This window comes from Dysidea avara, chromosome 14 (assembly GCF_963678975.1).
Source record: "Dysidea avara chromosome 14, odDysAvar1.4, whole genome shotgun sequence".
Taxonomy (NCBI): Eukaryota; Metazoa; Porifera; class Demospongiae; order Dictyoceratida; family Dysideidae; genus Dysidea; species Dysidea avara.
Window position 1 is genome coordinate 8,242,157 of NC_089285.1, and position 26,998 is coordinate 8,269,154.

At 37.6% G+C, this 26,998-nt stretch overlaps 2 protein-coding genes across 3 annotated transcripts; both read left to right on the forward strand.

Moving 5' to 3' along the window:
- Window positions 1–19,624: 19,624 nt before the first annotated feature.
- On the forward strand, window positions 19,625–22,979 carry LOC136244025 (uncharacterized). The gene is made up of 10 exons (XM_066035552.1): window positions 19,625–20,807; window positions 21,076–21,178; window positions 21,230–21,453; window positions 21,505–21,685; window positions 21,755–21,925; window positions 21,986–22,125; window positions 22,174–22,282; window positions 22,339–22,422; window positions 22,538–22,605; window positions 22,925–22,979. Exons 5-10 carry the CDS (start codon window positions 21,827–21,829, stop codon window positions 22,977–22,979), a joined length of 555 nt encoding a protein of 184 aa, XP_065891624.1. The 5' UTR covers window positions 19,625–20,807; window positions 21,076–21,178; window positions 21,230–21,453; window positions 21,505–21,685; window positions 21,755–21,826.
- LOC136244270 (uncharacterized) lies at window positions 22,900–26,752 on the forward strand. 2 transcript variants are annotated; one of them, XM_066035818.1, is made up of 5 exons: window positions 22,900–23,792; window positions 23,853–23,911; window positions 25,787–25,902; window positions 25,953–26,055; window positions 26,516–26,752. In XM_066035818.1, exons 1-5 carry the CDS (start codon window positions 23,599–23,601, stop codon window positions 26,665–26,667), a joined length of 624 nt encoding a protein of 207 aa, XP_065891890.1. In that variant the 5' UTR covers window positions 22,900–23,598; the 3' UTR covers window positions 26,668–26,752. The 2 variants fall into 2 exon arrangements, with proteins under 2 accessions (XP_065891890.1, XP_065891891.1); XM_066035819.1 differs by having other exon boundaries at window positions 22,902–23,792; window positions 23,833–23,911.
- The last annotated feature ends 246 nt before the right edge of the window (window positions 26,753–26,998 follow it).

The following is a 26,998-nucleotide window of genomic DNA, read 5'->3' on the forward strand; positions in this document are numbered from 1 at the left end:
CATAAATGTCCATATGAACTTTGCACCATAACTTCCGCATATTACATCACACCACAAAAATTTTAGCGCCATTTAACTCAGCTCGTAAATACACTTAGTGTGCTACCAATTTTTTTGCGATACAATTATTTTGTCATCGTTGCCATGGTAACCGTCGTGTGAACTAACTGAGATTATCCAGTAAGTCACTTTAGCAGTTTTTAAAAACTTTCTGATTGTATGGATAGGTTTGTACGTTGTTTATAAATTTGTACAGCATCTTTTTTCTGAGGTTGAACACTGTTTTGGTTGATATCTAATTAATGCTCACCACCTAGATTTTTTGTGCTTATTTGTCCACAATGAGTGAAGCAAAGACTTGGAAAAGAAAACAGAGGTATTCAGCAAGTGTTTCTGCAGCAAGAGCGGCTAAACAACGAAAATTGCAACTTGATTCTGATGCAATGTCAGCCTCATCATCTGGTGATGTGCCGCTTTATGAATCTTTGGTTTTACCAAGGGTTGAACCTGAGATTGATGAACAGGTGGACAGTGAAGATGAAGAATTTTCTGAGAACACTGCTCAAGAATTCTACAAGGAATGGATTGAATGTCAGCCTAAATACACCATTAAAATAATGGCTGTTGTTTTAATGGACACCTTTAGAATACGCTTTGGACTCACAGATGTTGCTGCTGCTAAGGAAGCTGGTCTGGTGGTTGGGTTCAATGAGAAAACTATTTGTATGTGGCGTAATAATTTTTATGAATGCAAAGGTGGATTCTCTGACTCAGTTCAAGGGAAACAACCGTCCGTATGTATTGGATGACGAAGACTGCCGGAAAAAAGCACTAGTCTGGTTGCGTGATAATGCATACAAGAAGAACCAACCTAACTTGACTGCAGCCACATTTGCAGCTTGGGTAAATGAAGATCTGCTTCATAACTCCCATCTTCCTCCAGGTTTTCCACGGTGGATTACCCCACATACAGCAGGAAAATGGCTTCACGATTTACGCTTCCACCCCCAATTCTATAAAAAAGGTATGTACTTTGATGGCCATGAAAGGAAGGATGTAGTGGAATATCGTAAAATTTACCTCCGTAAACTGGAGATACTTCAATTATCTCACTTACCACCACCCAGTTGTGCTAATGGGGAAACGCAGGAAGTTTTGAGAAATGCTGATGCACAAAAGCGACTTGTTTTGATATACCATGACGAATCAAGTTTTCATGCAAATGAAAGCCAGTTATGGCAGCGGGCTGAAGAAGATAAATTAGCACTTCGCTCTCAAAGTCAGGGTCGAGGATTGATGGTGAGTGACTTTATTGATGAACATAGTGGATTCTTATGCCTAACCTCTGAAGAGCATGAACTGGCGAAGTTATCCCAGCCTAACCTTTCACGAAATGCTAGGATTTTGTTCAAATTTGGTGCTCAAGGTGATGGATATTGGAACAATGAGCATTTTATAGCCCAGGTTGAGACTGCTATCAAAATTGCTGAGTTTAAATATCCACCATCAGATAATACTCTGGTTTTTCTGTTTGATCAAAGTTCTGGGCACTGTGCTTTTGCCGACAACGCACTTCTTGCACACAAGATGAATGTGTCAGATGGTGGAAAGCAATCATTTCAAAGGGATACTGTGTGGGATGGCAAGCCCCAAAAAATGGTGACAGCCAGTGGTATGCAAAAAGGCCTAAAAACTGTATTGGAAGAGCGAGGAGTGAATGTGATGAATAAGCAGCATAAGGATGATAGGATAAAGATACTCCAGTAAATGAGAGATTTTAAGTTTCAGAAGACGAGAGTAGAGGAGTTAATTTTGAAGAGGGGTCACAGAGTCATGTTTACTCCTAAATTTCATTGCGAAATTAACCCTATAGAATGTGTATGGTGTCATGCCAAACGATACACTCGGGCTCATTGTGATTATTCTTTCGCAGGACTTGAAAAGATCATTGATATAGCCCTTGACTCTGTCACTGTGGAAATGATGAGAAAATTTTACAGGAAAGCAAGGGAGTACCACAGAGCATATAGGGAAGAAGTGACAGTTGGAAAAGAAATGTTAAAAACTCTAAAGGTGTACAAAAGTCACCGTCATGTGTATGAAAATGAAAACAAACTTAACGACACATAACTTCCTCATTTTAATTGACAATTAAAAACTGTCTGACAAAAGTTTTGTATATTATGTACCCTACATACACAGTAAATTTTAAGCTGATCAGATTGCTCCTTGATCTAAAATTTCTATTTTAAGAAACAGGGTCAAATTTGAAAAAAGTTGAATATCTGATGAACTAAGTACATATCTAAGAATTTCTCTGACAATTTTTTAAAACTCAAACGGGTTACTTGCTGGTAGGTATTAAAGACAATAAAATAATCCCTAATGTTTAAATTTCTAATTTAGTGAAATCACACTTGTTTTGTAGTTGCCTGAATATCTGAGTACCCATACCACATAATAAAATGTAAATTGGTATGCAAACTGTCTAATGAACATATATGTGCTGTACCAAATTTTAAACAATTATCTTGTACCATTACCAAGTTACACGAGATGTAATTTGACACATTGCCGCGGACGTTTATGACTTCCCGCACTGTATCTATGTCATAATTACATAATTTTCAGTAGTAAAAAGTAATTGGATTTAAAGATAATTTTATTGCAAATGAAAGATCATTTCATGTGCATTTCTGCTGCCATTATTTAAATTTTTTTTTTTGCACAGAGTGCAATTAAATGTCTCTCTTGGTCTTTTTCTAGATCTCCTTCCAGTCCTGAAGTATTCAATTGGAACAACCTCGATTTTGACCAAACCATCCTTTCCTGGAAATTCCATCGGAGCAGCTGACAAATTTCTAATGGATAAATATAAAAAATATAGATATAGATATATTAAATCGTGAAAAACACTTGACTGACTAGACTACTAAAGCTTTGGGAATTCATTTTTAAACAGGTTGGATCAGCTTACTATAGAGTCTGTTTTCTTTTCAAAAATGCTGTCTGGAACAAACATGTTCACCAGTGGAACATCAAGTCAGTGAAATCACTTACGTAACTATCATTTTTTGTAGTTGTGATTGTCATTTTTATGATTGTTAGCACAAGTTTTAAAGCGATTAATAATTTGCCCTTTTAAAGGCACTTCAGGTCTAGCTATATGTATAGCATCAGGAACTTTATGCTAAGAATTACAAATGTTTGTATACTGCTATTGTTTTATCATGAATCGCATACAGTACTATACCCCAGTACAGTGTAATACGCTTCAGTTGTTCTTGGTAAAGCCAATTAAGTGAGTGCATGGCTACCAATTTGCTTGCTTTCCTCCAGTTGTAAGATGGCTACAAAACAACCATCTCTCTCACCTTAGCAGAAGTTGTTACATAAAACAACTTAGAAAGTTTGGTACAGCCTTAGATCAGGTGCAATATTTCTTATTCTTATTTGATGTGCTGATTGAAACAATGCAACATATAGTATTTACATTAGCTACCCAAGATAGAGACGTCTATAATTTGATAATGTTGAGAAGCATGCAATTCTAGGAAATAATCGGTCTTTGTGTTCCTGAATCCCTGGGCCTACTGCTTTTACCAACTAGAAAGTACTTAAGCATAGAAAATACCCAGTGGCTATGGTAAAAGCTGTGATTTGTGGTGTGGACCTTTCCTGGTATATACTCAGTCATAGTGGTGTTACAAAATGTCCTGCCCGTTAGCATAAAAGTCTTGTCTAGCTGTCACTTTTTAGAGGTCTGCATGTATAAGCACCCCTAAACAAAAGTTTGGTCTGTTTCTCATTAGGTACATGTACTTGTACCCACATTCATAACTGAAAAGTGATGCATTGGGTCTCTATAAATACAGTATAATGAAATGCAGACTTAATAACAGCTGGTTCTCTTATTTACCTGTATGTGGTAATTTAGATTACTGCAATTATATTGAACCCAGCTTTAAAGCAGCTTACAATCAAAACCTGGTCACAGGAAATTAGGTCATCAAATACATACAGTGTGTGATTCTATAATATAGTTGTACATTGCTCACTTCTCAAGTATTAAATGTTGGATTGCTGTGCTAGAGTATACATAAAATTGTAGCTAGCTAGCATGCAGCTTATATTTGCCTGTAGCATCACTTAATTGTTCACAAATTTAATGCTATAGTTATAGATCTTGTGTGCATGTATGCATATTGTGCACTTCATTATGATGCTTATAGGAGGCGTAATATATCTGTTCATGTATGCCCTCCCCATCTGGCTACACGCCTGCCAGTAATGCATTCTTAAAACACATGCTGAAGCTGCAATAAACAACTGTATAGCTATATATTGCATGTGCAGGCAGGAAACATTATCAATCACAACAGGTGTTGATCAAGTGCAATCGCTTGCAGCATTCACATCAAATGAGTGTTAAATTACTTACCTGTACTTTGAACGCTCCTGAGTCTAGTCTCAGGATTTCCAAAGGAGACTTCAGGTGGAAACTGACTAACGACTGGAGTTGATACCATTGCGTCTGTCGATTGCTGACTAAGACTGCAACCTCTTGTCCACGTTGCTGCGGCTGGTAGTACTGACTCGGTGCTCTATAGGGTGAAAAGTAGCTTAGCTAGCTATGACTCTTTAAACATGCAATACCTGTGTGTTTATACACTGTTGAGGAAAAGCAGCTGACCACTGCGTCTGTCGATTGCAGCTGACTAAGACTGCAACCTCTTGTCCACGTTGCTGCAGCTGGTAACGGTACTGACTCGGAGCTCTATAACATGAAAAGTAGCATAGCTATAAACTCTTTAAACACGCAATACCTGTATGCTTATAAGTTGCCAAGGAGCTGACATCGCTATGTCTGTCAATGACATAAAACAGAAAGTGCTTGGCCACGTTTGCAATCACGGGATCTACGTAAAAGTGGCTGTTTTAGACAGTCATCTATAGCTAGCCAGCTAGCTATATAGTAGCTAAATCATGAAATTTCATGTAAACAACTATTTATGTATATACATTTGGATTTCACATGAAGAGATTATTGCTGACATTCACATTAATTTTACAAATTATGTTAAAAGGATGAAACGAAAAATAAAGCTATATAGCATGGATATCAGTTAAATATTTGCACACCTTAATATATGCATGGGCAGCGTAGCTATATAGCTAAGTGGCTGCCCAAAAAGTCGCATCCTTCATGCCGATGATATGCATGGAAAAACTACATAGCTACTATATATCTTAATTATGATGCACATACTATCCATTTGAAATGTGGTACAGTGGTACAGTGTGTGGCTATTTAATTAATGTTTTCATCTATTATATGAGAAAATTTATCCATCGTTGTGTATGGTAGCTATAGCTATCATTCATCAAGCCATTTAGCCAGCCAGAATCCATGCAGTAAATGTTGCATGTAACTATATGGGCAGCCTCTGCATGCATGGGTGAAACTTGGATCAGTAGCAGTGAAAGATGCTGGCATCGATATTGATGGTGCCCGTTCACTTGCGGCATCCAGCTTTGTGGGGAGTCATGCATTGTGGACAAACTGTGAATTGTATAACAATGTATAGGAGAAAATGATACAACAATATTATGAAGGATAATCAAGACACAAATTTTACAAAAATATAGCAAGCAGATGTGGTACAAATTGAAGACAATATATGCATGCAGATATATTATTTACGTAATTAATGGTGCTCATAAACATTAGGCTGATCAATCAAATAAGTTGCTCTATCCCCTTTAACCATGACAGGTTTGCCAACAATATCATCGACATTGACTGCTATCAAATTAGAACTAAATATTACTGGCTTAATAATGGTACTTAAAAAGTCTACTTCCTTGTGTATGCAAAGTTTCGGATTGCAAGCATTTCCAGCAGATTCCATCATCGAAACACTGCCAATATGGCACATCTTTATATAAGTGCAACTGGTTTTGGGTCTGCAACAAAAAGATTGATTTGACCATATCTAATGATGCCGTTTTCTATCTCTGAAACTACAGATGGTATTTTCCCTTTTAAAATCGCGATCTTTCACATAACTTGTAGAGTAATATGAAACCCCCACTTTATATAGCTGAAAAAATACATCATTAGACTCTTGATTAGACTCTTGATTAGTCTCAGTGGCATCCTTCTCTTCATTAGTTAAAGTTGCTCTTGCTATAGAACCGTTTATATAGCAGTGATCTCCAAGATCAGACATTCTTCTTCTAGGTGGGACTAGTACTGTAGCTGCTTCACCTGGAATATGATGGCGCATTAGTTGCATTGTAAGGCTAGCATCAACATTGTGTAAAATCTGATGGTGTACATCATCATTGCCATGAAAGAGGTGCTTGATGTGTCCATTCTTACTCTCATACCCAAATAGAGAATGATCTAGAGTGGACCCCACAACCTCACAAATTTACACAAATGTGTTAGAAGATGTACATTGTGAGAATAATATTTTTCTCCATATAGTTGTGGGATCAGATCACAAAAATCTACAAGCATTTCCTCTGCTGCATCAATTTCCTCCACCAATATGCTGCTTTTAAGTAGGATATGCATAGCACACACAAAAAGTGCATAATGGTGCCAAAACAAAGACGGTAACTTTCCTAGCAGCAAGGGTAAAGAATAAAACATTAGCCAGTACTTTAATTCTGATGCTTTCCAGTATGCTAAATGTCGATTAATTGATCTTGGTGCTCGAGAAAATTCAGATGGTGGTCGTTGTTTCAACATACTTTTGTCTAGTTCTGCAATGTTACGCCGTCCTAGATAAAAGCGTTTTCTGTGGTTACTTTTGTTTGTCCGACATTTCAGCAGCATTTTGGTGACACCTTCAAGACAAGCATGCATATAATCCACAGGTATAGAGTCTACCAGATCTATGAATTTGTCAGTGGTGATATTCCCATGATTCCAAAGCAACAGCTTTCATTGGAAGCAGCTCTAGTAGCTGTTGCTTGTAGCCCGGCATCAGTTCGAGATGGATGAACTTCAGGTAAGTACACTCTGGCATTATTAGGAAGGCGTTTTCAGGGTGGAGACAAACTGAGCATCCATATTAGCCATTAAATTGCTTGGCATTTAATACGGATGCTTTTGCAGGTAAGTCAAAAATTGCCATCATCAGTTGGCCAGTTATTGTAATGTTTCTTCCTGAAATAGTAATTTCAAAACTTTCATTTCTCAGTCGCTCAAGATTGAAAATGACTGGATCCAGTAGCAGTTTCATTGGTGGTTTAGTAGGTCCTACCCATAGACCAGCCAGGATAATGTTGCATGAGTTCATACTAACCTTCACTGGTAAGTTTAAAACCAATAGGTACACTGGCCACATGCTTACAGTGGATGATTTGAAAATTGGGACACCATCGGTTGATAATGAGAAGGCTAAATTGATTGTGTCGTTTTGAGGAACAGTACAAAAATTCTGCAGTAGATCTCCATCCCAAATATCTGCTAATACTCCTTCGTTAGATGTGCGTACTGGGTGTTGTAATGTTGACCAATGACCTGAAACAAAACCAATCATAATTATAGCACATACAAAGTAGATTTTCTATGTACAGGGGAGTTATTATATAGCAATATAAGAGAGCACTTTGGAAGAAACAATGTACAGTAAATTAATTTGCACAATATCATTAAATATTTAGTGATAAAGCCATATATAGTACATGTGCACACAAATACATTTGAGGATAATATGAGTTACTACCATGAGGGTTTCAAATCATTAATAGCCGTATGAGGATACTTACTTGAAACTATAGCTTCTAAAGGTTTTTCTATAGGAATAGTTATCAGGTCTCCATGGCTGGGATCATCACAGGAACAATTGGAACTATCCTTGCGGCATTTGGAGCATGCTTTATTGTGGCTATACTCAGACCTTTTAAAGCTATACTCAGACCTTTTAAAGTCTCTAAAATGCTTTTTAAGAAGGTAGACACTGTTAGGTAGTTTATTTGGTGTAACACACAAAACCTGCAGAAGTTTCAATAGCTCATCTGTTGCCTTGTATGTTAAATGATCGTTAATACAAAACTCCATAACAGACAACACTGCTTTGCCAGCTGTAACATTACTGCCCTCATAAAATGATTCAGTCATAAATGCATAATCATCTGATAATCCATTACAATCTTCTTCTGATTCAGAACTGTCACTGTCACCTGCAGGTGAGTCTGTATCACAAGTATCAGGTGAGTCTGTATCACAAGTATCAAACAATTCCTCATTGTGATCAGTTTGGCTTTCGCTAAGTAATGCTGATGCAGGGCAATAATCATAGTCAGGGACATCACGATAGTTGTCATAAGATGATGTAGGATAGGCTGCATCCAGGTTGTGATCATCACTATAATGATTAGATCCACATTCTGCACTTGCACTATAATCATCATGATCATGTCCAGATTCAACACTTGAAGATAATATATCAGTAGAGCTGTCAGTACTAGATTCGCTTTCACTGCTATCACCTATATAATTATAATAGTTATAATAATGCAAATATATAAAGCCAACTGAATAATTATGAACGCCAGCCAGAGTGTGAACTGTATCAACATTAAAACACAGTTTTTACCTCTGATGAACATAAGTATGTATATCATACAGTACAGTACTGTAAATTAGGCCTAAGGATCATAGAGGTTTGTGGTTTCTTGTATAGTTAAAGGCAACAAGGAAGCTTTAGCAATTAAAATCCTTGTATCCGGCAGTCATCATAGTGTGAACTATATCCATGAATCAACCCTTGATCCAGGTCTGACCCTGAGGGCACTGCCACCTATAGTATAATGTAATATCATTTTTATACTGAAGTATACACGTAAGCCTCAGGGAATTAAGCTCCAAATTTTAATCATTATTCTGTTTATTATTCTCAAGATGTACATGTTCATTATTCTAAATACTATTCAAACTTTTTAACAATAAATGCAATATACATGCATACAATATGTCCAATGCTTGAACTCACTATAGTATGTTCACGTTGAGCTGAACCCTGAAAAACAGCTAAAAATTAAAAGTGGATTTTTTCTCCACAGAGCTAACATTTCTGCCAACCAGATGATTATTGGTAACAGCAAAGGTGTCAACAACAGACATGTACGGTTTGGCTCCATTACAAGTTCGGGAAAGGGCTCTAATGGACACTGTACTTATATGGCTTCTCCATAGGAAATGTTATGTGAAAATTTTGATTGGCCGTAAATATTATGTCAAACATTTGAACAACAAGATTTTGAAATATTTTTAGCGGATCAAGCAGTACTACAAATGAGCCAAATTTCAAGATCATGTGTAATTGCATTCATGAGTTATTAAATGTTTTTGAGGATTCAGCTCAACATGAACATACTATAGCTATTTTATATGCATGTAAAGCCAGATTTAGCTAAGCATTTTTTGTCTATATATGACATCCCCCTGACACTACTGCAGAAACGTAACAGTGTAGCTAGCTATATAGGGATGACTCAGGCTCCAGCCTCAGCCAGCATCCCTCTTTCATGTTACACCTTTGACTGAGGCCGGTTGAACTAGCTAAAGAACTCTCACGAGGCTCAATTCAAGTTTCTAGAAACTGAAACCTGCGTCCCTCTATACTGAATTGCTGAGCCAACCTCACTGCGATGATAACTGCATGCATGCATGGTCCCGAGTTAGCGTTACAACCCGATAATTGGGTTGTAACATCATTATTACTATTAACATGTACACTTTAGCTAGATATATACGTAGCTTCATAATGACAGAAAACTAACTAACTAGTCTGACTGACTAACTAGTTAGTAGCTAGTTAGACTAGTGATGTGCCATAGTGATGTAAAGCGGCACATCACTAGTTAGTAGCTAGTTAGACTAGTCTTTCACTGTGCTGTTGATAGGTGTTGATCAGCATTGATCTATCAAAAGGAAACCTGCAATTGTTTATGTTAGCCTTTACCCATATAGACTACAGCTGTTGTTAATAGCAAAAGAACAACATTTCTCTGGCAGCATGGCTCATGCCATCATCCTTTTTAAATATCATCAAGATTGCCAAACACGATTACAATGAATTGTACCTCCATGTACATGCACATCACATAATTACATTGGTGTACACGTATGAGGTATAATGCAGAGCAAATTTAGGATATGAAGCCTCTGTAAATGGTTTATGAAGCCTTTGGGGGTGAAATTTAGGATATGAAGCCTCTGTAAATGGTTTATGAAGCCTTGGGGGGTGAAATTTAGGATATGAAGCCTCTGTAAATGGTTTATGAAGCCTTGGGGGGTGAGGCTCTTGGCAAAGTGCCCCATGCAGAATCTGTCTGTCAGTGGCTGCATGCTGATGCTGCAACTCGTCATCATGCAGGTATAGCTGTGGAGCTAACTGGCATATTCACAAGGTACCATGCCTGGTTACCTTGTGTGATCATTGATCAAAACATAGCCCTATAAATGAGTTATTCAAAACAGAGATATTTAATCATGTAACCAGTGTACTGTGTAGTATGTACATGTATCTAGGTTAAAGTAACCTCTTCAATAAGTGTGTTTCTATGACTGACTGACCTTTCCACAGATAAGTTGAGGTTAGGTGATCAAGAAAACTGCTTTAATAGTCACCTTCTGTGATAATAGTCTAAAATTAATAGACTGTACATGTACCTACATACACATGCACCCCACTTTATGCAGTTTGCTCTCAGGAGTGAACCATGGAGATCTACAGTTTATTGGAAATTAAGCGAGAAGACTTAAAATTAACTTGGGTTGTGCTTTATACATGCTGCATTATGTTCTCGTCAGCAGATGCCACTCAATTCTTATCAAGACCATGCAATTGGTTGCATAAAACGTAGCTAGCTATGTCAAGTCTTATGACACCAGCAGCTTATAATTATTTCTTTCAGCACTTTAATTATGAGCTCCTGATGTTACAGCTGTTACGATACAAGCATAAGTGGAATAACAAACATCTAGTGTATACCCCCTTTAACCATATATTATATACCACAACTATTATGCATGGGTGACCATATACTCAGATGTATCATATATACATTACACCATAGTACCGCACAATGTCCTGTATATCATGGAAGTTTCAGGTTTTGGGTTACTTGCCTAAAGAATCCTCCAAATGAAATTGTAATTTACCAAACTTTCTACTGACCAACTGAGAGACTAATATGCTGTCACATTGAAGGCTACAGGCTTGATTTTTCACTGTTAAACTTCAGCTTCCCTTGATTTGTCTTGGATCATGCCTTATATTACATCAGTGCTAATTTGTGGTATGTTTGTCATAATTATGGCTCTTGACTGCATTGATTGCAGAGAAGCTTATTAATCAAGAATGATGTTGTTTGCATTCTTGTTTGTCTTACAGGACCACCAGATGCACCTGTCAACCTGACATTGTGGGGAGTGTCAAAAGACCAAGCATATGTATCCTGGTCTGAAAGCAACAGGTCAGATGCATACCAAATTGTTACATGGAGCAGTAATGAAAATGTGAGTTGTAGTGTATGTCTGTGAATATGCCAAAGTAGCTATAGTGAAATTGTTAGAACACTGCATGGCATGCAGTGTCACGTTCAATACTTGGCTAGTCTCTTTTGTTGAATAAATTCTAAGAAACTTTTGCACCTGCATGGGAGAATTTATCTAGTACAGCAACCAATGCAAGTTGTGTACAGTTATGTTCACAAATCATAGAAGCTGAAGTCTTTATTATGTCTTCTAATATCATAGTATCATACTGTATGATGTCAGATAGCTGCTTACACCCATTTGGGCTGTATTTATATATGTATGCATGGCGATGCTATAACTATAAGAGATTGGTGCATCTCTTTTGTATTTAATACATGTGTGTTTCTGTACTTATTTAAAACATTGCATGGATTTCCTAATATGTATATATCATGCAGTCACCTATAGACCTCATTCACTGAATTAATCTTATAGCACTTTTAAACTGTTGCAAAGGAATTGTCCACATTACCATAACCATATAGTAACATGACATTGCTGACCAAAAGATGCCACGTGCAGTGCCAAACAATGGTAGAACAACAATCAATCTGGAACTCAAAATTACGTCTTAATTTAGCATCACCATAGTGAATAGAGGTCCTTGCATGGCTTAATGTGACATCAGAGGGTGCTTATTGCTATAATTGAATGAGGTCTATAGGTATGCAGTGCCAGTATCTGTTGAAGTGTAGTTTGTGTTTCCAAACCCGGGTTTTGATATCACTATCTTATGTGACATTGTATGTGTTCTACATTACTTTGACCAATCTCAATTGCCAGTTACAGTAAACTCATGGTCCACTGCAGTTATGCATACTGCAATGGTGATGTTTACTGCCAGCCCTTCACCAACCAGCTCCACAATGTTTACTGCCAGCCCTTCACCAACCAGCTTCACAGGTTTGTATGTATAGCAAACATAATAGTGAGTGCTCTTAATTATGACAGCAAGCTTATAATTTTGTTTTTTCCATCAAGAAATATATTCTGTCCATGATAGCTATTTGTTGCAGTTGATACTGTGTACATTATGTTTACCTAATTAACAGCCTTGTGTATACTACCATGCATTATTTTAATTTTTACAGCTTCTCAAATTAACCCAATAGTACTACCAGTAGCTGTGGTGTCTGGCCTGGTCATTATAATGATTGTACTGTTACTTGTTACAATGTTATGGACAAACAGTAAGTAAAATCATTATGTGCATTGTACGTGTAATTATCAATATTCACTTTTTCAGGACACTGGCATGCATTGCAATATTAAAACTTTTATAGCTACAGAAAATTAAATATTTATTTGCTGCTGTTTGTTGCTGTTGTTATAGTTCTTTTATGATCAGTTAATTCATATGGTTGTGTCTGCAGTTTAAAGTAGGGAGTTTGAAAACATTAGCTAAATGCATGGTGGTGTGAAGAATAAGCTGCCAATATAAGGATAGCATTACATGCACGTAACATGGATCTTAACTAATAATAACTGCATGCATTCACCATATCGGGAAAAAATTGCTCCCACTGTTAGCTACTTTGATGGAATACATGTTTGTCAGTTTGGTTATATATATACGTATATGCACAGGACACATGCAGAATCAATTAACTTGCGGTACATAGCTATATATTTATCCATCTGCATGATGATCAAAAGCTGCATGTACGTACCTGCGAACCTTTTTCTACATGCCTAAGCAGGAAACTGCATAATATTATAGCTATGCATATATACGTATATATGGGTGCAATCTGTTGGTTAGTACTGATAAGTAAATTAAAAATAGTTGCACCAATCAACAACAATTAACAATCACCCAGAATGTTGCACACAATTCTGAATGCAAGTGCCCTCACCAGTTCCTATAACTTACTGACCGGCCACCCCACAAAGAGGAAAAGTCGCTAGCTATATATAGCTATGGCTATATATATGGTACTAATAATGAATGTTCTGGCTAGTGATATTAACCATTCAGGAATTAATCTTCAAACTACCGGACTGGATGCGCCGGGCTGAGGATGCTAGTCTTGGATGAGGCTCCCGACCATGCATGGCAGGTCAGTATAAAGTATCATCAAGCTACTAGGCTAGTTAGTGTAGCCAGTTATTCAAGTAATTGTTAATGTAGTAGAGTTGTGACTTGAGTAGGTAGGCAGGGGCGGATTTAGGGGGGGGGGGGGGGGGGGGGGCGGGCCTTGGGGGCTGAAGCCCCCCCTTCACTTTCAAACTTATATGATGATGCATTAAAAGCTAAAAAGATTTTTTTTTGGATTAGCATGATCATTACATAATTATGAACACTACAAATACTCATAAAGTAACCAGTTTCTCTCATTACTTTTTCTGGACTGTTTTCAAGTTGTAGCTACTGATCTAGCTACAGCTAGTTTACTACAGCACTTCCTTTACTCATCTTGTCAGTTGCAGTGAGTCAAACACACTACAACAAGGAATCAAGCCTTGCATTTTTGTAAAAAGTTTAATTGTGGGTTTTGTATTTTTTTTACAAATGTATTGTGGGTTTTGGTTTTCTTGCTCTGGCTAAAAGAGGTAATTCTTGTGGGGGTCTACCAAACAAACTATCTCATAGTCAGTCAAGTGTATTTCATTTCTTCAAGGCCAGTGAAAGATACAGAAATAGAAATAATAAGTTTGGAAGAATGTTATTGCTGCTTACTTAGCTAACTAAACTATTCAGGGGCGTAGGCAGGATTTCCAAAAGGGGGGTTCTGCCCTAAGTATAGAATCTCCACAGAAATATGCCTATGTGCTACAACTTACTAGAATCTGGCCTTCTAGATTCTGCATGGATTCTTTTCGAAAAAAACTTTAGAATACCACCTGAGGTAGCACTTTTACGCTTCATTTATTTCATAGGTGTGCACATGTAAACACGTGTAAACCTGTGTATTCTTATAAATTCATTCGCAATAGCGAGTAGAGGTACTTGAATTCCTCTGCCTGAAGACCTGTAGCTACCCATTTCAGTGGATTTGTGTAAGTTAATTCAGTTCTAGTTAACCAGTATCATGATTTAAAAAACTTAACTCTGAAAAGGGGGTTCGTCCGAACCCTTTGAATCCCCCCCTGGCTACGCCCCTGCTATTAGCTTATATGCAATTTATATTCAACTGGAAACACGATTTATTTCATCACTTAATGCATTATAATAATTTGTTAAAGACTTATAAAATGGTTTAAGACTCCAGCTATGGATAATACACCCGAGTGACATCGTGTCTGAATTTATGGCTAGCTACTATTATGCCTGTTTCCTTACAGCAAATCTACCAGTTCAGTGGCTGAACAGTCAACATAATCAGTGCCTACTAATGATACCAGCTCCTCATCATCCTCTTCATTAACAGCAAACCATTTAGCTATTATCAGTGTCTTTGGTAGATTTTACAGCTGAGCTCAGATACCACAGTCCATCAGGGTCCATGCACAGTTGACCATACTAGCTCTTCACTGTCCACATCAGTTGACCATACTAACTTGTCAGAGCCCACATCAGCTGATCATTACCATACTTGAGCCAGAGTCTACAGTAGCTAACCATACTAACTAGCTACATTCTAACTAGATTTGGCTTCTTAGTTAAACACACCTGAAAAGGCATTACATGTAGCAGACAAAGACTTTTATCATTATAATAGCTATTTCAATGTAAAGGGTGAGATAAACAGCTATAAAAGTTTTACTGGAAATGTCACTAATATATATGCATAAATATCACTAAAATTGCTATATTTTGACGTCTAATTTCAAAAATTTCCTGTATGCTGGGCACTATGCTTTCCACACATACATTCCATCTTGTCACTACACTCTTGATTGATAGTTAGCCCCCCCCCCCCCCCCATTGAGAAATCCTAAATCCGCCCCTGGTAGGCTAGCTAGCTTTTACTTATTAATTTTGGCTTTTTTTCTGGTATGTGATAAATAATTGCATGACAGTATACTAAGTCCACCACCAATCTGTTCTGCCCATAGTAGAGAGAATGCAAACAGATTAGTGTCAATATGCAGTAGCCCTAGAAGTTTGATACCCGGTGATGCCACTTCCATATTGCTGTTTTTTTCCTGGAGCAAGAAACATTGCTTAGTTTCACCCAGTTGTATAATGACCAGGTCAAAGGTTGCTTGAAGCATTGGGTTTACATTATGTTGTGTACTTAACAGAATTTTGTAGTATCACTTTTAGGATGGTAGCAGCATTGCAACACATTTAAATTACACAGACTAACTCATATTTTGATTTACAAACAAAAATATTAGAATTGATATACGCCTAATTCCCAACAGCACACACTAGACACAAAAGTACTGTACACATACTACACACATGCAGACACACGCACACGCATCAAGATGCAAAGGCTGTATCGGTGATAACTTTCATCATCAGTGATGCGGTGAAATTAAAGTGTCTATCAATGTATTGCCTCATCCCACCCCTCAGGCTTGGGTGGGGCTTTACATGCCCAATATTTGCCTGAGGGGAAGGGGGTGGGGCAACACATTGATAGGTACAAAATTGAGGAAAGGAGTACATATAGAAATAAGAAAAATGCTGCCATTTAAGGCTGCAGCACAAATTAATGTGAGAACTTCAGTGTTGGTCACCAAGAAATGCCCACGCTACATTTAATACACACAGAATGTGCCTTATAGCTTGCCTCACCTGCTAATATAGACTATAGTGGGGATTAAATTTCAATGTACATACCATAAACTGTGACCGGTTCATACTGCTCGATAACTCTTAATATATCAAAAACCTTTGAAACTGGCAGAGTTTATTACCAACAAAAGCTAAATAGTTGAAAAAATGGTTTCTATCTTGTAAGGGCAGATAGATTTCATGTTCATTATTGCAGCTTTAACTTGGAATGGGGATGAAGATAACCTGATGCTGCATGCCAAAGTGCTAAAAGACTTGCACCTATATAGGCGTGTACATCTTGTGAATTAAAATAAATATTTTTGAAGTCAGATATATGCTCAACATCAAGTGTGGAAAACCTGTTCGAAATAGGCACAGCTTATAAAAAGCAAGTACTTATCATCAGAAGCAGAAAAATCATCAAAATCATGGTCTTCAAAGTTGGAACCAATGCCTGACATATCTTGCGCCATCACTTTAATATACACACCTGGATGTTAGAATCCTCACCATAATAATCATCAAAGGAATTGTCCTCCTGTACTGAGCAACCCTTAGGAGACCAAAATCGTAAAATCATCTTAGGCTAAGTTTTTTCTCTCCATGTTGTATAGCTCCACAGGGGCGGATCCAGGAGCTAACAAGGGGAGGGGCACAAACAGGCTAAGTTGTAGATGGTTGGAGAAAGCCAGATTCTCTAGTTCAGTGATGCATATATGAAGTAGCAAATAATCACCTCAGTAGTGTCTCACAGTTGATTTTTGCCTTTTTGGCCTTTTTAGATTGTCTCTAAAGTCATAAAAGTTATTTAAAAGGCTCTGAATGTCTTTAAACCAGCAACACGATAATTACTTTTAGAGGTGCTTAGTACGCACAAAGGTGCTGGGCGGCAATTTCACTGCTAGTTAGACTTTGGTTTCTTTTAGTTTCAGGTGAATTTGTATTAAATATTAGTAAATGTGCATATTTTCATGTGTTGATAAACTAATCTTGGCCTGACACAAAGTTTAGTAGCTAGCTATTTTAATCAGAAGCATGGCTGCCTCCTCCACCTTGGGGGGGCATTTGCCCCAATTACACCATGCTGGATCCGCCATTGCTCCATTACGTTGAAAAACGGAGTCCGCATGCCACTCAATCAATCTCGTTATGCGCAAAGATTCACCATTCCAGATATTATCGCAGATTAAATATCCAGTTCTTATGGGGTATCACCTCGGGTATCATGTGTTTCCTAATAGAGTTTTCATCACCAACGAAGCCTGTTGATCAGCTTCTCCACTAATGCAGTATGGGAGGTACCGTACGCAAGGAAATTTTGACGTCAAAAAACTTTGACAAATTCAGACTTCAGCAGATTAGACGAATAAAATGTTGAAAATGTTAAAAGGCAAAACCTGTACTTTTAAGGGCGCTTATAAACATTGACGAATTTAAATTTGACGAATTAAACGGACTCGTCAAATCCGTCAAATTTTTTTGACGTCAAAATTTCCTTGTGTACGGTAGTCTTGAGTGCTGGACTGGCGCTTATTTAAGCGCCTGCTCTGTAATTCGGAGCAGGTGCTTATAATTCGACGATAAGTGCGAAGAAAAAATAGCGGTCTGCATGACCACGCGAGACTAAAATTTTGGGCAATTAACCAGTGCATCCAAGAAAATAATCCGCCAGGAGAGAAGGTTAGTGCCTTATTACGTTAAGATGTAAGCACACACTGGTATTAGTCTTGCGTGGCCAGACCGCTTTTTCTCCGTTACAGCGCTTATCGATTAGAGATTATAAGCGCCTACTCCGAAAAAGGGTCTGGGCCAAGTCTTAAGCCCCACTCGTGCCGGACTCACAGGAGTCTTGTGAGTGTTGATTGCTTCCACTCGGTTCGCATTTCGGGTACCAGGTAATAAATAAGAGTTATTAGAAAATTATTACAGGTATTGCCTGCGTACCATGGTACGGACTTAGATATAAGCGTGGTAAGGCTATAGCTACTAAGTTGATTGTGGGCTCCATAGTGGTTAGCTAGCTACGTGCCGAGACTGCCTGTGGTGTCCTTTTCGGATTGTTGTTGGGCCTATCCTCTAGCTGCAACTGTAATAGATGAACATCAGAATAAAGAGAAAACCCCCTACTTACGAGATGAAGTTTGTGCGAGGCCTTAGTAGATCTGGATGTGTTCAGATTGAAAAGGTTTCTGTACCACTTGTACCAAACTTGGGAGTGAACCAAAGAACTCACGAAGAGGGGCCTATGAATGCCAGGGGCAGCGGTCACAGCATCAGTGAGCACTCTCATATAAATGATATGCCAAATGATGTACCAGGTATACTTCGTAATATAGTAACTGTGTGTGTGTGTTTGTGTGCGTGCGTGCGTGCGTGTGTGTGCCATAGGCACTCGCGCGTGTGTGTGCCATAGGCACTGTTGTGCGTACGTGCGTGTGTGTGCCATAGGCACTGTTGTGCGCGTGCGTGTGTGTGTGCCATAGGCACTGTTATGCGCGTGCGTGTGTGTGTGCCATAGGCACTGTTGTGCGTGTGTATGTGTGTGTGCCATAGGCACTGTTGTGCATGCGTGTGTGTGCCATAGGCACTATTGTGCGTGTGTGTGTGCGCAATAGGCACTGTTGTGTGTGTGTGCGCAATAGGCACTGTTGTGTGTGTGTGTGCCATAGGCACTGTTGTGCGTGTGTGTGTGTGTGCCATAGGCACTGTTGTGCGCGTGCGTGTGTGTGTGCCATAGGCATTGTTGTGCGTGTGTGTGTGTGTGCGCGCCATAGGCACTGTTGTGCATGTGTGTGTGTGTGTGCCATAGGCACCGTTGTGCGTGTGTGCCATAGGCACTGTTGTGCGTGTGCGTACGTGTGTGTGTCTGTGCCATAGGCACTGTTGTATGTGTGCGTGTGCATGCGTGCGTGTGTGTGTGTGTGTGCCATAGGCACTGTTGTGCGTGCGTGTGTGTGTGCCATAGGCACTGTTGTGCGTGTGCGTGCGTTCGTGTGTGTGTGAATTTACATACAGTTGTGTTGATAATCTCTCAAGGCCACTGCCAAATCACCTTCTCTTTTTGTAGGGAGAAAAGAGGGTTAAATTCCATTGATATGACAAGGCTACATCACAAGTATGAAGCCCCTGCACTAGACCTCAGCTGTAATAAAAAGTATATAGCAAAATATCTGAAGACTGTCTATCACAAAATAATACGATACCGATTCAATTGATTGTAGGGTAGATTCCAAAGCAGTTTTTAGACTCACACATGTGATTGATAGACATTGCATTAAATTTCTTTGCTTCACTACCCAAATGGATGGGTAGACTAGTGTAGGGTTCAAACTGTTTCTTTTCTCTCCCTACCCAATGACAAAGAGAGATATGATCTGGCAAAGAGTGTATGTGAACAACCAACGTATATTGCCTTCATAATTGTCAGCTTATATAATTGAGTTGTTGAGTGTTACGTTAATAATAGTTCTCACTTCATGTGCATTGCTATTTCTCTTGATGCTTTGATAGTTTTTTTTTGAAATGTATCATTTGTACCATTTAACTTAGTAGTACGTAATTTAGGGCTGACAATAAGTTAATTGAATTCTGAGGATTCTGAGTCATATGCACTTAGCCTGTCTGTGTTGCAATTTTAAAATAGTAATTGGTAAATGATAATTTATGTATAATTTTAGTGGAGTATTTATGTCCATATTTGTTTTTGTAATCACCTGTAAGCCTGTTCATGGAGTTCTGATTCTAAAACAAATGGAGATAACAATCCAGTTGTTTAAACTTCAAACAGTTGCCTCTTGTAGATAGGGCATCAGAATTAACATGTCTGTAAATTGGTTGATGTTATTAGTGAAGTAAATATGTATGTACCTACGTATCTATGTAATGGTAAGGGTCAAAACCAATAAGGTGGGGGTGTAGCTACCTACTGTTGGTATTAGTATGATTTTGTCTGATGTACAATTTGGATCAGTTTTATAAAATCTGTGTCACATATTATACTGTAAGTATACTTGGAATGAATGGGAAGATGTTTTAGTGCCAGACACAAACATTTGGGGAATCTAAATGTCGCTAACATTTGTATGTGAAAGCATATGATTGTACAAAAATTTGTCATTGGCATACGCATATAAACTAAAGCCCTAGAATCAGTACATACTGTTGGTACATTAACTTATCCTATAAATATAAAGTGTTTCTTGGTGCAGTTCTTTATAGTAATTATCCTATAGCTACCGACAATTATTGTTGTGCTGCATTAATACTGCAGATGATCCATCTTTTGATGATTGTGATAGCAGCAGTGATTCGGAGAATAGTGTAGCAAGTGAATCAAAGTATTACAAACGGCAACATAAATCAGCAGAAGCATGGGCTGAAATAAGAGAAACACTGCTTTATAATGTTGTTGCATCCATTCCACTTTCTAGTGGTACAGTCTGTATACTTTGCAAAGCGCAACAAGCAGTTGTGTTGTGCAAACAATGCGGTAGTCAGGGACATTACTGTGAGCAGTGTGCTGTGGACGCACATACAGAATGTAATTTATTCCACACCCCAATTGTTCAGAAGGTGTTGAGTATTTAAATGTATTACATAACAACTGGCATAATTTGAGTTTTTATGGCACAGTAGTATTGAATGTTTTCTGATATCGTATTTCTGAGAACAACGATTCTTGCATTTGGCAAAGACCTTATTGTTTTAGTTTGACTTATTTCTGTGTAAAGCTTAAACCAGACTTAGCGTTTATATGAGACCAGGTGTGTTGTTGTCATTGAGAGCTTACAATTGATAATTTTACAAATGCTGCATATGTACTGTCATTTATTGTTTACAGGATAACAAGCATTTGCCATTAGAATTACCACCAGCTAAATTAAAACTACCAAACCATAACTGTTCCAGTAGCTTCCGTACAGTTACCTGTGTTGGTTTGTCAGGTGGAAAAATATATTATTCTTTTGGATAATGTTATATGTATTTGACTGTAGGAGTCCAACGAGACATTTGTTTTGAATCATGTGCGTGCATTGATGAACCACAGGCACTCATACAAGCTGGATTTTTTCCAGACAGTCCAAAGCGACCACAATTGGCATTTGATATGAACTTATTTGATTTGCTACAAGCACTATTGCTGGAGTGTCAAGTGGCAGTTAAAGACTTTGTTTCTGCTTTGATGTACTTGCACAATGGTCTCATTGTTCAAAAGAAGGTTGTATTAGTGAGTCTAATGATTGAAACTATTTGTATTTCTTACTTGTAGAATCTAAAGATGCTTTAACCTGTCATAATCGATTGTTTTGAAGAATATAGGCTAGTTTAAATGTTACCACCTTAGTGTAATTTTGCATGTGTATTTTAGATTTTTAAAATCTTAACTTGATGAGCTAAAGTTTATTTGCCCTGATATTTATGACAGAACCAAGTGTCCTGCTTGTTCTCAGGTACATATACATAAACACATGTTCATATGCTCATATGAAATTATAATATCAATATTTCCATCATTATAGGACGGTGGAAATTTATATCTTTCGATTGATGGATTGTTTGGCCTATGCAGAAAAAAAGCGGCAGGGAAAAGTATGAGACAACCACTTTATGATGGAAAGTACTTTGAAACACAAAGTAATGTTGACCAATTTGTAAATCAATACCCTGTAAAGCCTGCTCAGCATGCTGTGGTTAGTACCAATTGCATATGTACTGCATATGCACTGCGAACATCATTAATTGTCTTTTAGGAGGAGTGTAATGAATTTCTTGCTGGAAATGTTCTGCGGACCAAGTTCCGCTATTCAGCACTTGATGAAACTGGAGTTATAGGAATAGCTTGCCGCCATGAACATCCTTACAGTTTTTACAGCTTACGACATGGAGAAAGGTAATATTAATTAAGTTAATGTGGTAATTGTATTGTCCCACTCTGTAGGATATCATATATTGTATATGCACTAGAGAAACTAAAGGAGCAATGTTCAAACCAATCTGCTGTCTATTTGCTCTATGATGTTGCTTGCATTTTAAAGCGCCATTTGCAGGTGCTGATAAAGTGTCACTATTTTCCATATCCTTATACGTGAATACATGTACCCAGAGTCAACAAAGGAATGACCTAACTGAGTTTTTTAAGCTAGTAGTGCCCGTGTTCCATGCATATGGCCACAAAGTAGACTGTCAAGTAAGTCAGTTCTGTATGCCAATCAATAATTATTCACATCTACAGTATGTACAATACTCTGTGTGTGGTGTTATAATAAGATTACATGCATATTTACATATGGGTTATATGGTAGTTCTCAATGAGTGCTGCATACCAAGCGGGATTTGGTCTTACCGATGGAGAAGTTTTGGAACGTTGTATGTATGTATGTATGTGGGGTTCATGGTCAGTGCCTCCGCGTGGCGAACCCCAAGCAACAGCATTTTTTCCAGTTAAACTGACTCGAGTTTGGGTTTCTGTGTCAATCCCAGGATGTCTCGTACCCCTGCTGAGGTGTTGCAAGCCTCTTGGGGTTACCATCTACACAAAGCAAAAATAGCCCTTTTAGCACGTGGAACGTACATTCAATGGTGGACACTGAATGTATGTATGTATGTATGTATGTATGTATGTATGTATGTATGTATGTGTATGTGTGTGTACATTAAATGTACTTTAACTGATCATTTTTCTATTACAGATGGGCAGTATATGGCTTCTCGCATTGCAAGAGCTATACAATGCGAAACTACTAAGCTGAAAAAGCTTATGACGCATTATAATCAGCTGGTGCCCATGACTGAGCAACTTTCATGGAATCAATTAACAGATTTGTCTTCATCAATTTGGATAGGACAAGATCAATTTGAAATACATGTGCCAAGATCTATCCGGCTATAAGCAATTAAGATACACCAGAAAATGCATAGAGCTTGTGAAGAAACTGATATCTTGAAGAGTGAAATGTGCAACACCATAGCGTTTTATATGAAACAATTCCATAGTTTAAATGAAACAGTCAACAACATCATGGATGCAGGTGCATCCCTGCAATCTTTTGACTTAGGGTGTGTATACCTTTGTGGAGCAAAGCTATCTGAATTAAAAAGATGCATATTTGAACATTGCCATTCTTTTGAACCATATATTGTTCTCCCAACTATTTCTCCAGAAATACAAGCTGAGTATGAGTGCTACCATCTTCCTTCACCCCCCTAATAGCTCAACAGCTGGATTTACTGATGCACATGTTTTTCCACATACTGAACAAGTATGCACTCTGCCTCAGAAATCATGCAGTGCTACACTTGTGGAGCAACCATGCAGTGACATTTGTTGTAATGTCCCATATCTACTGGAATTCAGAATGATCCTATGGAATCAGATAACAGAGGTCCACACGACAAAGTACCTGAAGAATTATACTATCATGAAGAACCACGTGCACACAGTCCTTTATTAGAAGATAGACCAATTGCACTTTTTTCAAGTCGTCACCACAGCCATCACCTCACCCTGACAACAGATTGCACACCTAATACAGATCACACAGAGGAAACCTCCTCAAAGTACATGCATACGTATATATATATATATGCAATTATATAGGGTTTTGCTTTTGCATTTAGTGATTATGAAGCCTTGATGTATGAAGATGATGAGCCACAGGCTAGTGATTATGATGATGGTATGTATTACCATTGCCTTTAGTTTATAAGCTCATAAATGTATTGCAGTTTAAGGAGATGTAGTGCAATGAGGTTCAAACGCACTTGCATCGTCATTTCTCTCATATATTTTAGTGTCTCCAATTGATACCAGCTCATTGTATAGCTGTTTTTCTTCAGATTGCGAGGATATTCTGTGCATGTACATATACCAAATTCAAATAATTATGTTGTGTCTTAGTGCTGCATGTACAAGTATTTTTATGTTAATATTAAGTGTATATAATATGTAATTGCAACATGTTTGAACTAATTCAAACATGTTGCAAACATTCAAACATTCATTCAAATTCAAACATTCAAAGTGTTGTTGCTAGAAATATCAACGCAATATTTGCTTACCTCTAGTGATCATTGTCAACTAACTTTTTATGTGATGGGCCTATAATGTGTGTTTATTCTGTGCACAATCTACTGTCTTTCATGACAAAAATGAGAGTTTTAATTGGATTTATGGTTTCCTGTTTTGCTGTTTACATGTTATGTAATAATGAACGCTATGTGACCAAGAACACTTCAAATGATATACATACATATTAACATGGTATATTTATACAATGGTACCAAGTTGGGTAATGATAATAAATTGATGTTTACAATTGAAGGGGCCAGCGGCAAAAGGGACAAGTGCCATTTGAAATTTTGGGTGACCGCCTGGTTATATGAAAAATAAAGCACTTGTGCAGGTGAGATCACAAGACTAATACAACACTCAGCATTACCAGTCTCTTGTCCATACCCACTTGTGGCTGTTTACCTGATTAGATTACAATAGTGACTTCCCTTAGTTGCTATATTCATCCATAGTAAGTTTATTTTTGCCATATATGCATACTATGAATACACCAAAGGATATGAGAGTCTATGAATATGCCATTGTAATATCCCCTGTGTAATGTATTGTTACTGTCAGGGGACTTCTCCATTTTAATCCTTCAGTCTTAAGTGTTACAGTTGTAAGTCAACTATAAACTCTTGCCCATGCCAGAATCTTAGTGGTACACAGTGTCACTAAATTCATTGTGACACAAAGAGTTTAATGCTGATTCTTGGTATACAGGTGTCTGTGATGTCAAGATTTTTTTTTGCGTTTGATATGTGTGTATCTACTGCAGTGTATTGTCCACATTGGTTATTAATCAGCTCATGACTATGTATTTTCCAAATTATACAGTCACTATGAGTATACTTGAGTGATGACCTGCATACTGCCTGAAGAGTATTCCCATAGCCTGACACTGGATTTGGCAATGGCTTTATTAATTCTTGCTATTTTGCCTAAAATGAATTGTGACATCATGTTGTATAAATGTACAGTGGAACCTGTCTAAGCTGGTCACTATTGGGATTAAATTTTTTGGTGGATTTAAAGGAAAAGTGGGTGTTTAAGACAGCATAGCTATAAATCTTCACTTGGGCCTTTTGTTCAAGTTGGCCAGTGGCTGCTAACACAGGTTTCACTGTAAACAATGATGTGATGTATAAATTTGTACATTGTAGCATCTTTATTCCTTTCTTTATAGCCACAATATTACTTTTAATATAAAGGTATAGCACAATAATAATTACGATGTCAATGTTTCCAATGTTCACATACGTACTATGCATATATGTGAACATAATTTGGAAACATTAGCATCAGTTTTGATGATGTGAATCTCACTTGTGCCCTAGAATATTGTATTATGACTTAATGTTGCAACATAAACTAAGCTTGCCATGCATGCAGGTAATACATCATAGACATATACGTATGTCACCAATATCTTTAGTAGCCAAATATGAAGCCGATTATTAGTATTATGTATTTAACGGGTTACACCAAATATATGCAGGTTCAGATATCAGTTGTTCTGATGATGATAGCAGTTCAAGGGATATTGACTTTGAAGAAGCAGCTCGATATGCAAGAATGATCAAGAACCAATTTGAAATGGATGACTTTCTTAGAGTGAGAATATACATTGATTTAAAACAATTTCATACGCTTCATGTACATAGGACCATGAACAACATACAAACTTACTGGACCTTCTTCCTAAAGTTTCCATTACGAGTAGGCAATTTCAAAGCAGCAAAGAAAACAGAAACCATCATGTCACGGGTAAGTTCATCCACGTATTATATGTACACATATAAAGAAACCACAAGTCAAATCTGGACTCATTCGTTATACTGTAGACCATAAACATTCACTTACATCACTGAAATCATAGTGTTTCCTCCAACCTCCTTGTATTCAGAAACAAGTGTTTCAGCATGCTAACATGATGGCTACAAGAATCTATAAGCTTAGTAAATTTTGCTGAAGACCACATGAACTCATCTCTGTCCATATTGCATCATTTTTCTTATCGCACCAATGACTTTGGAAACCATTGACTGAAAGCAGTTATGTATAGCAAAGTAAGGGAATTGCTTTCTGAATCATGTGAACTATTTAATCAAATTTGTCTTTAACTGTTGGAGGATGAGAAACTAATAGTTAACTTGATGTGACCTAAACAGTATAAAGTACAGTATACAACTAATGTTTATACTGTAACACATCTCTGACTTTGCAGGTCATAAGCGTAAAACACTCTACCTACATTGCAGTGAAGAACGGCTGCAGCAGTTGTCCAAATCTACTCAAGAAGATTTGAAGAAAGCAAAGATTGCTGAAAGATTTGCAAAAATGCATTATTTTGATGTGACACCCAAACAAAAACATTAAGTATTACTATTCAGTCTATATATAACTAATATGTTGTGTAACCATTAGGCATATTAACACATAAAACGTTATTAATAACATTATTGCTAACTAGCACCATTTTTTAATTGGATTGTGCTGCTATACTGTATGTAAATATTTGGTTTGCACATGTATCTTCTTTAGGCACACAGGTGCAAGGATACTTATACCTCTATAAGTCAATAACTGTACTTATATATATACACAGAGGCATGACTTTACAGCATGCAAAGGAAAGTAGGAGGCGTTTCCAAGGGGATCAGATTAGATTTTGCTTACAACCGGAATTGAGCACGTCCTTTAGGTTCAT

Bases quoted from the DNA above. Each gene is read 5' to 3' on its own strand.
- LOC136244025 (XM_066035552.1), top strand. From the start codon at position 21,827: ATGAGACAACCACTTTATGATGGAAAGTACTTTGAAACACAAAGTAAT. The intron at 22,126-22,173 runs GTAATATTAATT...CCCACTCTGTAG, and splicing joins AGCTTACGACATGGAGAAAG to GATATCATATATTGTATATG. The intron at 22,423-22,537 runs GTAAGTCAGTTC...GTTATATGGTAG, and splicing joins GCCACAAAGTAGACTGTCAA to TTCTCAATGAGTGCTGCATA.
- LOC136244270 (XM_066035818.1), top strand. From the start codon at position 23,599: ATGGAATCAGATAACAGAGGTCCACACGACAAAGTACCTGAAGAATTA. The intron at 23,793-23,852 runs GTACATGCATAC...TTTTGCATTTAG, and splicing joins ACAGAGGAAACCTCCTCAAA to TGATTATGAAGCCTTGATGT. The intron at 25,903-25,952 runs GTGAGAATATAC...TCATGTACATAG, and splicing joins AAATGGATGACTTTCTTAGA to GACCATGAACAACATACAAA.